General features: G+C 30.2%; 2 protein-coding genes across 4 annotated transcripts in view; one reads left to right on the top strand and one right to left on the bottom strand.

The window, feature by feature from the left end:
• The window catches only part of LOC145185296 (integrin-linked kinase-associated serine/threonine phosphatase 2C-like), a 29,262-nt gene extending 27,906 nt beyond the window's left edge, over nt 1-1,356 (bottom strand). Inside the window, exon 1 of one of the 3 annotated variants that reach the window (XM_090097068.1) lies at nt 1,281-1,356. In XM_090097068.1, the coding sequence (XP_089953194.1) occupies nt 1,281-1,311 (31 nt within the window). In that variant the 5' untranslated portion in view covers nt 1,312-1,356. The remainder of the gene's footprint in view (nt 1-1,280) is intronic. The other 2 variants (XM_090097069.1, XM_090097070.1) reach the window with 2 other exon arrangements.
• Nucleotides 1,357-5,515: 4,159 nt separating this feature from the next.
• Nucleotides 5,516-8,215, top strand: LOC149883919 (uncharacterized). The gene is made up of 2 exons (XM_090097061.1): nt 5,516-5,826; nt 5,944-8,215. Exon 2 carries the CDS (start codon nt 6,385-6,387, stop codon nt 7,954-7,956), a length of 1,572 nt encoding a protein of 523 aa, XP_089953187.1. The 5' UTR covers nt 5,516-5,826; nt 5,944-6,384; the 3' UTR covers nt 7,957-8,215.
• Nucleotides 8,216-12,873: the final 4,658 nt, after the last annotated feature.

Genomic DNA, 12,873 nt, shown 5'->3' with positions numbered 1-12,873 from the left:
TTTCAACCATGTGAAGACTACTGTGAATTGCTTAAAATTTTGATCATTTTTTTGAGTGGCACACCTTAATGTAGAATAGAGTTTCAGTATATTTGTGCTATTCACAGGGCTTTTTGGATAGCAAGGGGTTTTTATACTGTAAAGAAGTGGATATTTTACAAGTAATATGAGCCACTTCACCAAGGTCCAGCTGTCAAAAGTCTCAAGGTCTTTCTTATGGTCAGAAAATTGCATCACCTACAAAATTAAATCTGCTCATCAATTAAGTTTATATGAAATACTGATTTGAAAGTCCAGTATCAAACTATAGTCCACAACAAACCCTTGCACTGCTGTGTGCTTTATCAAACACTGTAATTGCCAAGGCTACAACTATAGCCTTTGAATGCCACCTTTGGTATCTTTCTGAAACTCTTCTAGCCCTTGGCTTTTTTGATGATGGTGTCATTATAGAAGAGCATTCAATGGTAGTGGTACTTCAAGAGGTTGAAGGTTCAGATTAGCTTCTAAAATAACTTCAGCCATTTCAGTATTTGACTCCTAAGAAACTTAATAACTTTGTTACAAAAAGCACAAACTTTTTTTTCAAAATTCATGGCATAGGAATTCTTGCAGATTAATCCCAATGAGTGGGAATCTCATCCAGAGCATCAAGAAACCAAATGCCTTGTGCAATTCTCAAAGTTGTCAATTACTTGGCTGAACATAGGGATGAAATGATTCAAGAGTTCAACTGCAGTTTTACATGCCATTAAGATCGCCATAACAGGTTTTGGCACAAAGGTTAAAAACTTTGAAATCATTTAGTAAGTCTTAAATGTTGTTATTTTCAGCTAAATTTTACTTTCATTATTTCTTTAACTAGCATAATATAATTGAGGGTAAGAGAACACTATCCCTATCTTTTAAAACTACCCTACTAGCCTATCCTATATTTTATCTTTATTTTCATTAATATTTTTCTTTATTTCAGCAGTTTCATAAATAACATTAATTTTTAAAAGAGATTAAAGAATCCCTTTTTTTTTTCCATCGCTTTTTTTTGTTTTTTTTCTTTTTTTTTTTAAATAACTACTATTTGAGAAGTTAATGATGATGAAAGGTTTAGCTTGAACTCTTTAGTAAAAAAATTAGCATTGATATATTAGCTATTTTGCTTACAAATATTTTTTAGATATTTAGATAATACAATTCAAATGCAATGTAATGCCTAACATAAAACCCTGGGAAACTCTTAAAATTTTAACAAGTGAGAAAATGCAGCTTTATTAGATGCTTACCTGGAGGGGGTAGATCTCCAAATAAATCCATCAAGATTTATGCATGTTATCTAAAATATATCCATAATATATTTATATATCAATAATTTACTTAAATATATATAACATCTAGATATATTAAATATGTAATATTTAAATAACAGTACATGTACATAAAATTGAGATCTTTGAAATGGTTGAACAATTGAAATGGTGATAACATAGTTGATAAACACTTCAGTTTTTTACCAACTATGTAGAGTATATCAATATAAATTAAAAAAAGAAAAAATGAGGTTACAGCTTTTTTAGCTTTACAAAAGTAATGTGATCAGGAAAATAAGAACTATAACTTATCAAATCTAATGTATTTAAAAATACCAGATCTTAATTACTCAATAATCGGAGACCGGAGTTACTTGTCATAGAGCATAAAAGTCAGTTACCTGCAAATAACTATTAATAAAATATTTGTGCAATTAGTATGTATTAGTGAAATACCTATTTAAGCTCATTTTAAAATATAAAACTTGTATAAAAAGTAAATTAAAGCTGATACTAATCTTTTCGTGTTTATAAAGTAGTAAATTATTTTGGCCAAGTAATAAATTGGGTTAAATCTGAAGTTATAATGATGAAAGGTTTAAGTAAATTTAACATTATATTTTTATCGCCGTGGAAAACCTACCTAAAGTCAGTAGCCAAAAATAAATTCTTATTCTACCGAAAGTCCGTTTCATTGGCTAAGAATTTCACGTGTCAAATCAACCAATAAAACACGCTTTCGGTAGAATAAATAATTTCAGGTGTCATAACCACTGATCTCTATAATAACTGGCACGGTCGTTTAGACTTAAGAAATAAATGGAAAGTTATTATACGCAAGCGCAGTAGAGTTAAAAATAATTTTAAATTTTAAAAATGGCTACGGATGCAAAACTTATTATTGACAACGAGTAACTTGTTTAATTTTAGATAATTAAATAGGTTTTTAACTAGTTTTTTCATGAAATTATTTTGAAAATAACTTGCAGCTGTACGAAAAAATTTTTCAAATAAAATACAAGACCTCTGAATGTGAATAATATCTACTTTCAGCTAAAGCAACTTTAGTGTTTTTGTTTACAATTTTTAAACCTTTTTTAAAATATTTTTGAGCGTAGAAATTTTTTAATTTAAATTTATTCAGCAAGATGAACCTTTTATCTTTTTTGTATTTTTTGCTTATATGAGGATTCAATTTTTTTTGCAGGGTTAAAAGAAAATCTTAATCATTAAACTTTTGTAACCTGCTGCTATGGTACTCTTTTCCGATATTACTATATATATATATATATATATATATATATATATATATATATATATATATATATATATATATATATATATATATATATATATATATATATATATATATATATATATATATATATATATATATAGTATAAACACTTATCTATTTTTTTTTAAACCTTCTGAAGGAGTTAAACAGACTGTCAAAGAACAAAAAACTAGATAAATGTTTGACTCTTTTATTACTGCTCTCTTCTTTAAGAATATTGAGCACTCTATTTGTAAAATACACTAACATTGTTAGTGTATTCGACAAATAGAGTGCTCAATATTCTTAAAGAAGAGAGCATAATATTGTTATATGTTAGTAACATAATATTGTATAATATTTTATAACATAATATAGTTATATGTTAATAACATAATATATATATATATATATATATATATATATATATATATATATATATATATATATTCATAATTTATATGCATAAAAAATATATATATATTATGTATATATACATAATTTATGTATATATACATAATATGTTATGTATATATACATAATTTATATACATAAAATATATATATATTTGAGGCAGTGGCCTTATTCTTCACAAAAATATTAATTAACAAATTATATTCAGATTATAATAATGTAAACTGAGGTCTAGCTTTATTTGTATCTTTGTAACATTTATAACATATAGAAAGAGTGCTCCGGTAGGAGCAGGTAAAATCCTTATTTTTTTAAATTCTGTAACCGTTTGCATAGCAGTATATTGGTTAAGGTATTTTACCTAAACATGCATATTGGTTAAGGTATTTTACCTAAACATGCACTGATTTTAAATTATCATTTTTGGATTCTTTCTTGTTTCGGAACCTTAAACCTTCAAACCTTTTTTGAGTGGCGCTCAAAAAATGTCTTTGGCCCACTACATGACGACTTGACCCTGGTTAATGTCACCCAGTGTAGTGCAAATGACAACTGTAAATATCTAAAAGTTATAGGGTAGTTTGATTGTTCTAATGATAGAAATAAGATTTTGCAATATCCGCATAAAATTGAATTTTTATTTATTTATGCCTAGAAACTAAATGATGGAAGAAGAAAGCGTGTTAGAATAGGTTTCCATTTAGTACAGAGACAAAGGGCAGTTGATGTTTTTCTTGAAAGCACATTGTTTATTGTACAATAACATTTTTTACACATTTTTGGAGGACAGACAAATTCCAAATCTGTCATTTTAACATGAAACAGCTTCTCTAATTTTACTTTAAGAATTTCTCCTATAAAATAATGCTTTTTACCAAGTAACTGTCCACAAACTTTGCAAAGGAGTTTAATATTTTTGTTGTGAAGTTCCATTTTATCTAATATTAGACTATTTAAAAAATGGTATATATATACAACTATATAATTTTTTTTTTTTACAAATCCTAGTAATTCATTCATATTTATCAACCAATTCCTATATATTTATACTCTTTTCGAAATCTCTTTCTCTATTTCTCTTTATAAATATATATATATATATATATATATATATATATATATATATATATATATATATATATATATATATATATATATATATATATATATATATATAGTCACATCGGAAAAGAGTACCATAGCAACAGGTTACAAAAAGTTAACGATTAAGATTTTATTTTAACCCTGCAAAAAAAATTGAATCCTCATATAAGCAAAAAATGCAAAAAAGATAAAAGGTTCATCTTGCTGAATAAATAAAAATTTTAAAATTTCTACGCTCAAAATCTTTTTAAAAAAGGTTTAAAGATTATAAACAAAAACAGTAAAAGTAGCTTTAGCTGAAAGTAGATTTTATTCACATTCAGAGGTTTTGTATTTTATTTAAAACATTTCTTAGTACAGGTGAAAGTTATTTTCACAATAATTTCATTTAAAAAATAGTTAAAAGCCTATTTAATTATCTAAAATTAAACAAGTTACTCGTTGTCAATGATAAGTTTTGCATCCGTAGCCATTTTTAAAATTTAAAATTATTTTTAACTCTACTGCGCATGCGTATAATAATCTTCCTCTTACAAACGACCGTGCTGGATAGCGCAACTCCGAGCAAAACTTCTTATTTTTTGACGCCAAAATCGCCATATTGGGTAATTCCATGTCAAAACAACAAGTCGAGATAACCCACCATCTCAGAAATACTTGATTTTTGGCACAAATGTATTTAATACCGTCGTTAGGAATAATCAAAAATAATTTGGAGCCAATTTCATTATTTTGAGAGTTATGGGTCTTTGAAGTTTGAGATTTTTTACATTTTTTTTATTCTCCGCGCTCTTAGCAACGTCTATAGCAACACTTAAATGTTAAAGTATGCACAGTTACATTAACTATATGTTTACAAAATTTAATAGGCATAGAAACTTTTGAAGAAAGAAGTCAAAAATCATTACTTAAAGTTATTAGATCTTATATTTGAATAAAAACTTTAAGATGAAAACCGGGTTTTTATCAATAATTTTTCAGTAAACATGTATAGTTTAAGATTAATTGCAGAAAAGGTATTGATCTATTCATTTTAAATCTTTACAATAATAGTTTATATATAAATACCTGTAAGAGTCAAAAATTATTTCACTGTTTTTTAATGCACATATCTATTTTATTATTGTTTTATTTTTGCAATTTTATTTTTGCATTTTTATTTACCGTTTTGGTTATAATCTCCATAGAGAGATTATAACTAAAACAAATTCTCACAAAAAAATTATAATTTCTCACATAAGTATTATTATATATAATACTCAAATGTTAGAACCATTTGCTCCATTTAATTAGTTAGACAAGAAACCAGAAATTCATTTTTATTTTGAAAATAAATAAGTGTAACAGCTATGATTACACTTATTTATTTTAAAATAAAGTTTTGATTATAATACTCATGTTAGAAATTATTATTTATTTAATGTTGGTTTTAGAAAAATAAAATATTGAAATTAAATATTTTGATAATGGCTGGAACATCACAATGCTCTCTTGGATTGATTTTAAAATCAAATTGTCACAAGTTAACATATACAAACCACATTGGAATAATATTTTTTAAAGATTTAGCTCCAGATGAGCAAAATTTAGTTGCGCTGAGGTCTGGTGTTTCTCCTGATTTGATTATTGACTTATGTTTTCATCATCAAAAGTTCTATCTTGAGAAGTTCCCTGTGTTTCAGAATAAATGCTGTGATCCACTGTTAGTTCACAAAAGACCGTGCAAAGGTTAGTAAAGCTTGTCATAAAGTTTTTTATAAATGTTACTTTGTCATAATTTTAAGGTCTTTATGTTTGTTAATACTAGGCATATTTTATTTTATGAAGTTATATTTTTTAATTTAGCATCTCTCAGAGTAGTCACGTTAAGAACCATAGCTTTAAACAACAGGTTCAATATTGTACCTGGTCAAAAAATTTGTACAAATTGCTTAGTCAAATTAAAAGCTTCCACTGAAATTAATACTGATAACATTGATATTTCTGATGATTACACAAATGAAAGTATAAATAAAGAAAATGTATTTCACGTTCAACAAGAAGCTGATATAAATAAAAATAGACAAGAACTTTCGGATTGTCTCAGTATAATTGGCGTGTCACCAGTCAAGCTTCATGGACAGCCATTTGCGAATCGTATGAGTATTGGGAAAAAAAAATTAAAACTATTACAACAGTTTCAAAGAAAAGTTATCAAGTTCTTTAAAAATTCCATTGACAGAAGTTGAAGTTTTTGATAATGAATATATTCTTGATTTAAAAAAAAAAGTTGTTCAGTTTGAAAATATGTTAGTTTTGATAAAAGATAAACTTGAAAAATGCTGTTCATTTAGGGACAAAATTCAAATATTGACTTTGTGCCCACAAGAATGGTCAATTGAAGCAGCTAGTGAGTATTTTGGTGTTTCAAAGTATCTAATAATAAAATCTAGATCTTTAGCAAAGAAGGAAGGAATTCTTGCAGTTCCACAAACTAAGCGAGGTAAAATGCTCCCTGATCAAATAAATACTTTAGTAAAAAATTTTTATGAAGATGATGAAAACTCTCGCCAGATGCCTGGTCAAAAGGATTTTGTAAGTGTTAGTTGGAAACTCCATATGCAAAAGCGACTACTTTTATCAAGCTTAAAAGAGTTATTTGTTTCATTTAAAGTTCGATATCCACATGTAAAGTTAGGTTTTTCCAAGTTTTGTGTTTTAAGACCTAAATTGTGTGTTTTGCCAAACTCATCAGGAACCCATTCTGTGTGCATTTGTATCTACCATCAAAACATGAAGTTAATTCTCCTACCCGTTAAAATTGATTACCATGAACTATATAAATTTATTGTTTGTGATATGCAAAACAAAGAATGCATGTTACATCGATGTACACAATGTCCAAAAAATACATCTAAATTAGAAGAAAAGCTATTCGAACTAATAGGACAGTTTGAGGAAGAAGATACTATCGAATTTAACCAATGGGTTACTACTGATAGATCAGATTTAGTTATACAGCTTGTAAGCATACCAGATTTTGTAAATATGGTGATGGAAAAACTAGTCAAGCTAACAGCACATTCATATATTTCTAAATGCCAATCTAAATATTTAAAAAATCTTAAAGAAGAACTGCCATCAAATAGTGCAATAGTTCTAGGAGATTTTGCAGAAAACTATAGTTTTGTTGTGCAGGATGAAGTACAAGGTTTTCATTGGAATAATCTTCAGTGCACACTTCATCCAGTAGTTGTGTACTATAAAGAAAATCAAGTGTTGCAATCCACTTCATATTGCATTATATCAGATGATAACAATCATGATGTACCAATGGTTTACGAGATACAAAAATCAATTATCAATAATCTAAAGCAAAAGATACCCAGCATTGTAAATGTGATCTACTTTTCTGATGGCTGTTCATCTCAATATAAAAACTGCAAAAATATTTTTAATCTATGTCAGCATAAATCAGACTTTGGAATAGATGCAAAATGGGTTTTCTTTGCAACCAGCCATGGAAAGCAACCTTGTGATGGTATAGGAGGAACAGTTAAACGGCTTGTAGCTAATGCTAGTTTGCAGAGAGTTTCTACAAATCAAATATTAAACTCACGTGATATGTTTACATATTGCACTAACAACATCAAAGGTATAAACTTTATTTATATTTCAAGTGAAAGTTTGATAGAAACAAGATTATTACAATCTGAACGATTTAAAAATGTAAAAACAATACCAGGAACAAGAGACTTTCATGAATTTATTCCTGTATGTCAAAATGAAGTTAAGATGAAATACTGCAGTGATGACACTATCCCTATCTTGACTTACAAGTTTAAAAATTGTGAGATGCAAAGTGATGTGCAAAGTTGATGTGGGATTTAAATTTATGCACCAACATGGCCCTTGAATCTTAAAAAACATTTGCTTGCTTCCTTTTATCAATTATTTCTTAGAATTGACAGTTTGCATATGTCTATGATATGTATATGACAATATTTTTTCATTTGTTAACAAATATTACCTAATTTTGTTTTATTTTACAGTCCAAAGAAAAACAAAGGAATATGTGAAGAAGTTCACTGATTTGAATATAAATTTGTCAATTCATAAAAACATGGAATTCAAAGAATTAATGTGTTTTGATATTTAAAATTGAGTTTATTTACGGACATGAATACTATTCATAGACATGTATGTCATGAATATTGCATTTTTATACCTAAGTGAAAATACCTCTTATTTTTGACTAGCTCTGAGTGAAAATGCCTGTTTTTAATATTTAAGTATTTTTAATTGAGTTTATTACATATGCATATTGTAGTTTTACACATAAGTAAGAACTCTTACTTTCTGGTTGTGCCTAAACATAAATACCTATCAATTTTCTATCTCATTCTCAATATTCTTTCAATCAAAAATAAAAATTAAATTTTTTAGATTAGTGAGTCGAAAAACAACTCAATTTTTTTTTTTTTTTTTTTAGGTATTTATATATACTTTAAGAATATGAAGTTTGGAAATATATAGATCATAACCTTTTCTGTAATTCCTCTTATAGTAAGCCTGTTTACTTTTAAATTTTATTAAAAATGCCAGTTTACTCTTTTTGATTTATTAATAAATATAAAAAATTATTATTTCTTAGTATAATTTTATGGTTTAGCATCTAATAATATGTGGAAAATTTCAAATTATGAAATAATATAGTTAAGGTAACAACGTATGTATTGACATTTTCTTGTTACTAAGGACGTTGCTAGGGGCGCATGATAAGTAAAAATGTTACAAAGTTTTGAATTTTAAACGAGCATAACTTTTAAAATATTCCGATTTGTTTAAAACAACTTTGTGGAATTCTTTTTAGCCTAGTTAAGTATCTTTGTTGAAAGAATTAAGTCATTTAGAGATAGTGGGTTATTTTTTTGAAATTTTGTTGTTGTTTTGACACGGAATTACCCTATTGGAAAGCCCCAAAAATTTTAATCCCGTAAGCTTTAAGTTCTGTTTTTCGGCTTATCGCTTTATCGCTTTATCGCACGTATCAGATTTCATTGTTCTGGGGCTTTCCAATATGGCGATTTTGGCGTGAATTTTGATATTAGAGATGCGCTATCCAGTTATTATAGAGATCAGTGGTCATAACAAATCGAAGTGGAGTTGGTACAAACGGCGGGGCGGGGCGGATCAGCGGGGCGGATCATTTAAACGGTACAAACGGCGGGGCGGATCATTTAAACGTTACTAAAGCGAGTTATATTTCATTAAACGAACAAAAAAATAACGATTCAGATATAGTTTAAATTCACTAAAGATATAACATTTAGAAGGAATTTGCATATTACAATTTTATTAAACGACAAAAAAACGTATATAAGTTTATAATATTTTATAAATTTTATGAACTCAAAAAACAAAGTGATCCGCCTTTTTATAAAAAGTGATCCGCCAAATTTTTATGAAATGATCCGCCTAATATTTTGATTGTTAGAATCAAATTCCTTTATTTTTAATGATTTTTCTACCAAAAACCAAGTGATCCGTCGATTTGTATCAAGTGATCCGCCAATTTTTATGAAGTGATGCGCCTAATATTTTGATTGTTTGAATCAAACTCTAAGTTTTAATGATAGTTCTACCAAAAAACAAAGTGATCCGCCAATTTATATTAAGTGATTCGCCTAATATTTTGATTGTTTAAATGAAACTCTGTAAAGTTTAATGATTGTTCTACAAAAAAAAAACGTGATCCGCCGATTTATATCAGGTGATCCGCCTACTGTTGTCATCGGCCAGAGTGAATGTTTGTTGCTTAAAAACAAAATGATACTTGAAACTCTTTTATTCAACTGCTTATTAAACTGCTTATTCATCAAAATACTCTTCTTATCACAAAATTCTTTCTCTTCTTAAAAATCCTCTTTAAATCTCTTAAAAATTCTTTTCTCTTAAAATCCTCTTTAAATCTCTTCTTCTAACAAAAACTCTAACTTCCTAGATTCTTTCTGTTACGGTCCATTCTAGAACTTTCTAGATACAACAGAACATTCGAGAATCTTCCATAGAACCCTCTAGATATATAATAACGTTCCAGAATGTTCTGTATCTTTCTAGGAACTTTCTATTTTACTATAAATATTAAGTTTGTGATATTATTGTATTGTATTGGTATTACTGAATCAAAAATAAAAGCTTTACTGAAATCGAACTTTTCTTTGGATCTGTTAAGAAACATAACAGAGTTTTGGCGACGAAGATCTCTCTATTTTCTAAAAACTACTCATGGAAGAAAAACACGGTGCTACTCTGGTAGCGATATTGGCAGAAGCTGCAAGAAGCTAGTCAACGACAACTAGCCGAACAACAGCGACAAATCAAAGAGCAACAAGACGCCATTGTCAAACTGCTTGAAGCCAATGAATCAAAGGTCACTCAAGATTTTGCTGCTTTTGATTCAACAGCTGAATTATGGGTCGACTATCAGGAAAGATTCGAAACATTCGCTAAAGCTCGGGGTATAACAAGAAATAACAAAGCTGCTTATTTTCTCAGTTGTCAAACTCCAGTCATCTACAAACAGTTGTGCAATCTTGCAAGCCAACAAGAGACTCCTTTGACAGTCAACCATCTTTCGTATGATCAAATTGCTCAATTCATGAAAGAACAATACAATCCAACCAAATTTCTTGTTCGTGAAAGATTCAAATTTTGGTCAAGCATTGGTCGAAATCAAGGTGAATCTATTCCACAACTGGTTGCTCGAATTCGACAATTGGCTGCAACATGCGACTTTGCTAACATCACAAATCCACTGGATGAAGCTCTTCGAACACATTTTATCTGCTCTATTAAAAATGAAGCAGTGCTCAAAGCCCTTTTCAAGTGCAAAAATGAAGATCTAACTTTCGCCAAGGCGGTAGAAATAGCAACCGAAACCGAGGAGGCCGCCAAGGTAGCCAAGGAAACTGCCGTTGGTCCCTCAAAGTCTCCGATGTCTCTCCCAATCAATAAGTTGGGGCAACATAAATCGGAATCCAAATCCTCAGCTCCTCGACAAAACAAATCTCAGACTGAGTCAACCGCTTGTAGAAGTTGTGGCAAATCGACCCATGAACGCAAAAATTGCCGTTTCAAGGACGCCGAATGTAATTTTTGTGGTAAAAATGGTCACATTGAAGCAGTTTGTTTCAAGAAAAAAGCTGAATCCCGAAAGACGGTCAAGCCTATATTCATTTATGGACAGACTAAAGCACTTCACCAAGTCAACCAAATCAATGTTGATGATGAAATTACACAAAATCTCCAAATCAATGGGCATTCGATAAGATTCGAACTCGATACTGGAGCTCCCGCCTATTTCATCACCCATACTTTATGGCAAAGTTTGGGTAAACCACATCTTCAATCGTCGGATTTACAATTCGAGTCAGCAAGCAAGCATCAACTTCCGATACTAGGGAAAGTTGAATTATCAGTTAAAGCTCCAACAACCTGTTGCAAGATCTGGTTCCACGTAACTTCTGTTCCTGGACTAAATCTTATTGGCCGATCGGGTATTCGACTACTTGATCTTTCAGTTGATGAAAAGATTAAGAAATCATCCAAGAGTACTGTTGCTAAGGTCTTTGAGCATCTCAAACCTGACACAGATCTCCAACAAAGGTGCAGAATTCTATGTTCTGAGTTTCCAGACCTGTTTAAACCAGAATTGGGTTGTTTGAAAGACTTTGAACTTGAAATAAAATTCAAGCCTGACTACAAGCCTATCTTCTGCCGTCCAAGACCTGTACCTTTCGCTATTCAAGAAGATCTGGTTGACGCTTACGAAGCTGGTATCAAGCATGGTGTTTGGAAACGTACTCAATTCAACGACGAAGGTACACCTGTGGTTCCTATTCAAAAGACCGCGCTTCCGGGACAAACAAAACGAAAGATTCGAATTTGTGGCGACTATTCAGTCTCCATTAATACTCAGCTAGAACCTCATCGCTACCCAATGCCGTTGCCAGAAGACCTGTTGCGTAAACTGCGTGGCGGTTATGGATACACAAAAATTGACCTGGCTGACGCTTATAATCAAATTCGTTTGGGTCCAATTTCTCAGAGACGACTGGCTCTCAGTACACATACTGGTGTACTTCTTCAGCTACGTCTTCCATTTGGAATCACTTCAGCACCGGGGTACTTTCAAGAGACAATGGATAAATTAACAAGTGATCTACCTGGTGTAGCTGTCTATCTCGATGATATTCTCGTCAGTGGCAACAACGCAGCCGATCACATTTCCAACTTGCGTGGTCTTCTACAACGACTAAGCAAAAACGGACTACGCTGTCGTCTAGAAAAATGTATTTTCGCTAGTCCTTCGATCGAATATCTTGGTCATATAATATCTTCGGAAGGTATTGCTAAAGGTAACAAAGTTGATGCTGTTTTGGCTATGCCAGTTCCTAAGGACGTTAATACGCTGCGATCTTTTCTTGGTCAAGTACAGTTTTACGGCAAATTTCTTCCTCCAAATTTGTCTATGACATTAGACCCGCTCTATCGTCTAATTAAGAAAGATGTGCCATGGCAGTGGACATCCGAACAACAGTCAGCTTTTGAAGCTGTGAAACAGTTGTTATCATCTGATTCAGTTCTTACTCACTTCGATCCTTCGAAACCGTTAGGAATGGCAACAGACGCTTCAGAAGTTGGTATTGGTGCCATATTGTTTCATCGATTAGCAGATGGCTCTGAACGTCCAATTGCAAATGTATCGAAGATTTTGACTGATTGTCAACGTCG

This window comes from Hydra viridissima, unplaced genomic scaffold (genome assembly GCF_058129835.1).
Source record: "Hydra viridissima isolate aposymbiotic clone 2 unplaced genomic scaffold, HvirCarnegie_v1 scaffold_9, whole genome shotgun sequence".
In the NCBI taxonomy this organism is placed as follows: domain Eukaryota; kingdom Metazoa; phylum Cnidaria; class Hydrozoa; order Anthoathecata; family Hydridae; genus Hydra; species Hydra viridissima.
This window is presented reverse-complemented; position numbering and strand designations above follow the sequence as displayed.

Bases quoted from the DNA above. Each gene is read 5' to 3' on its own strand.
- LOC149883919 (XM_090097061.1), top strand. From the start codon at position 6,385: ATGTTAGTTTTGATAAAAGATAAACTTGAAAAATGCTGTTCATTTAGG.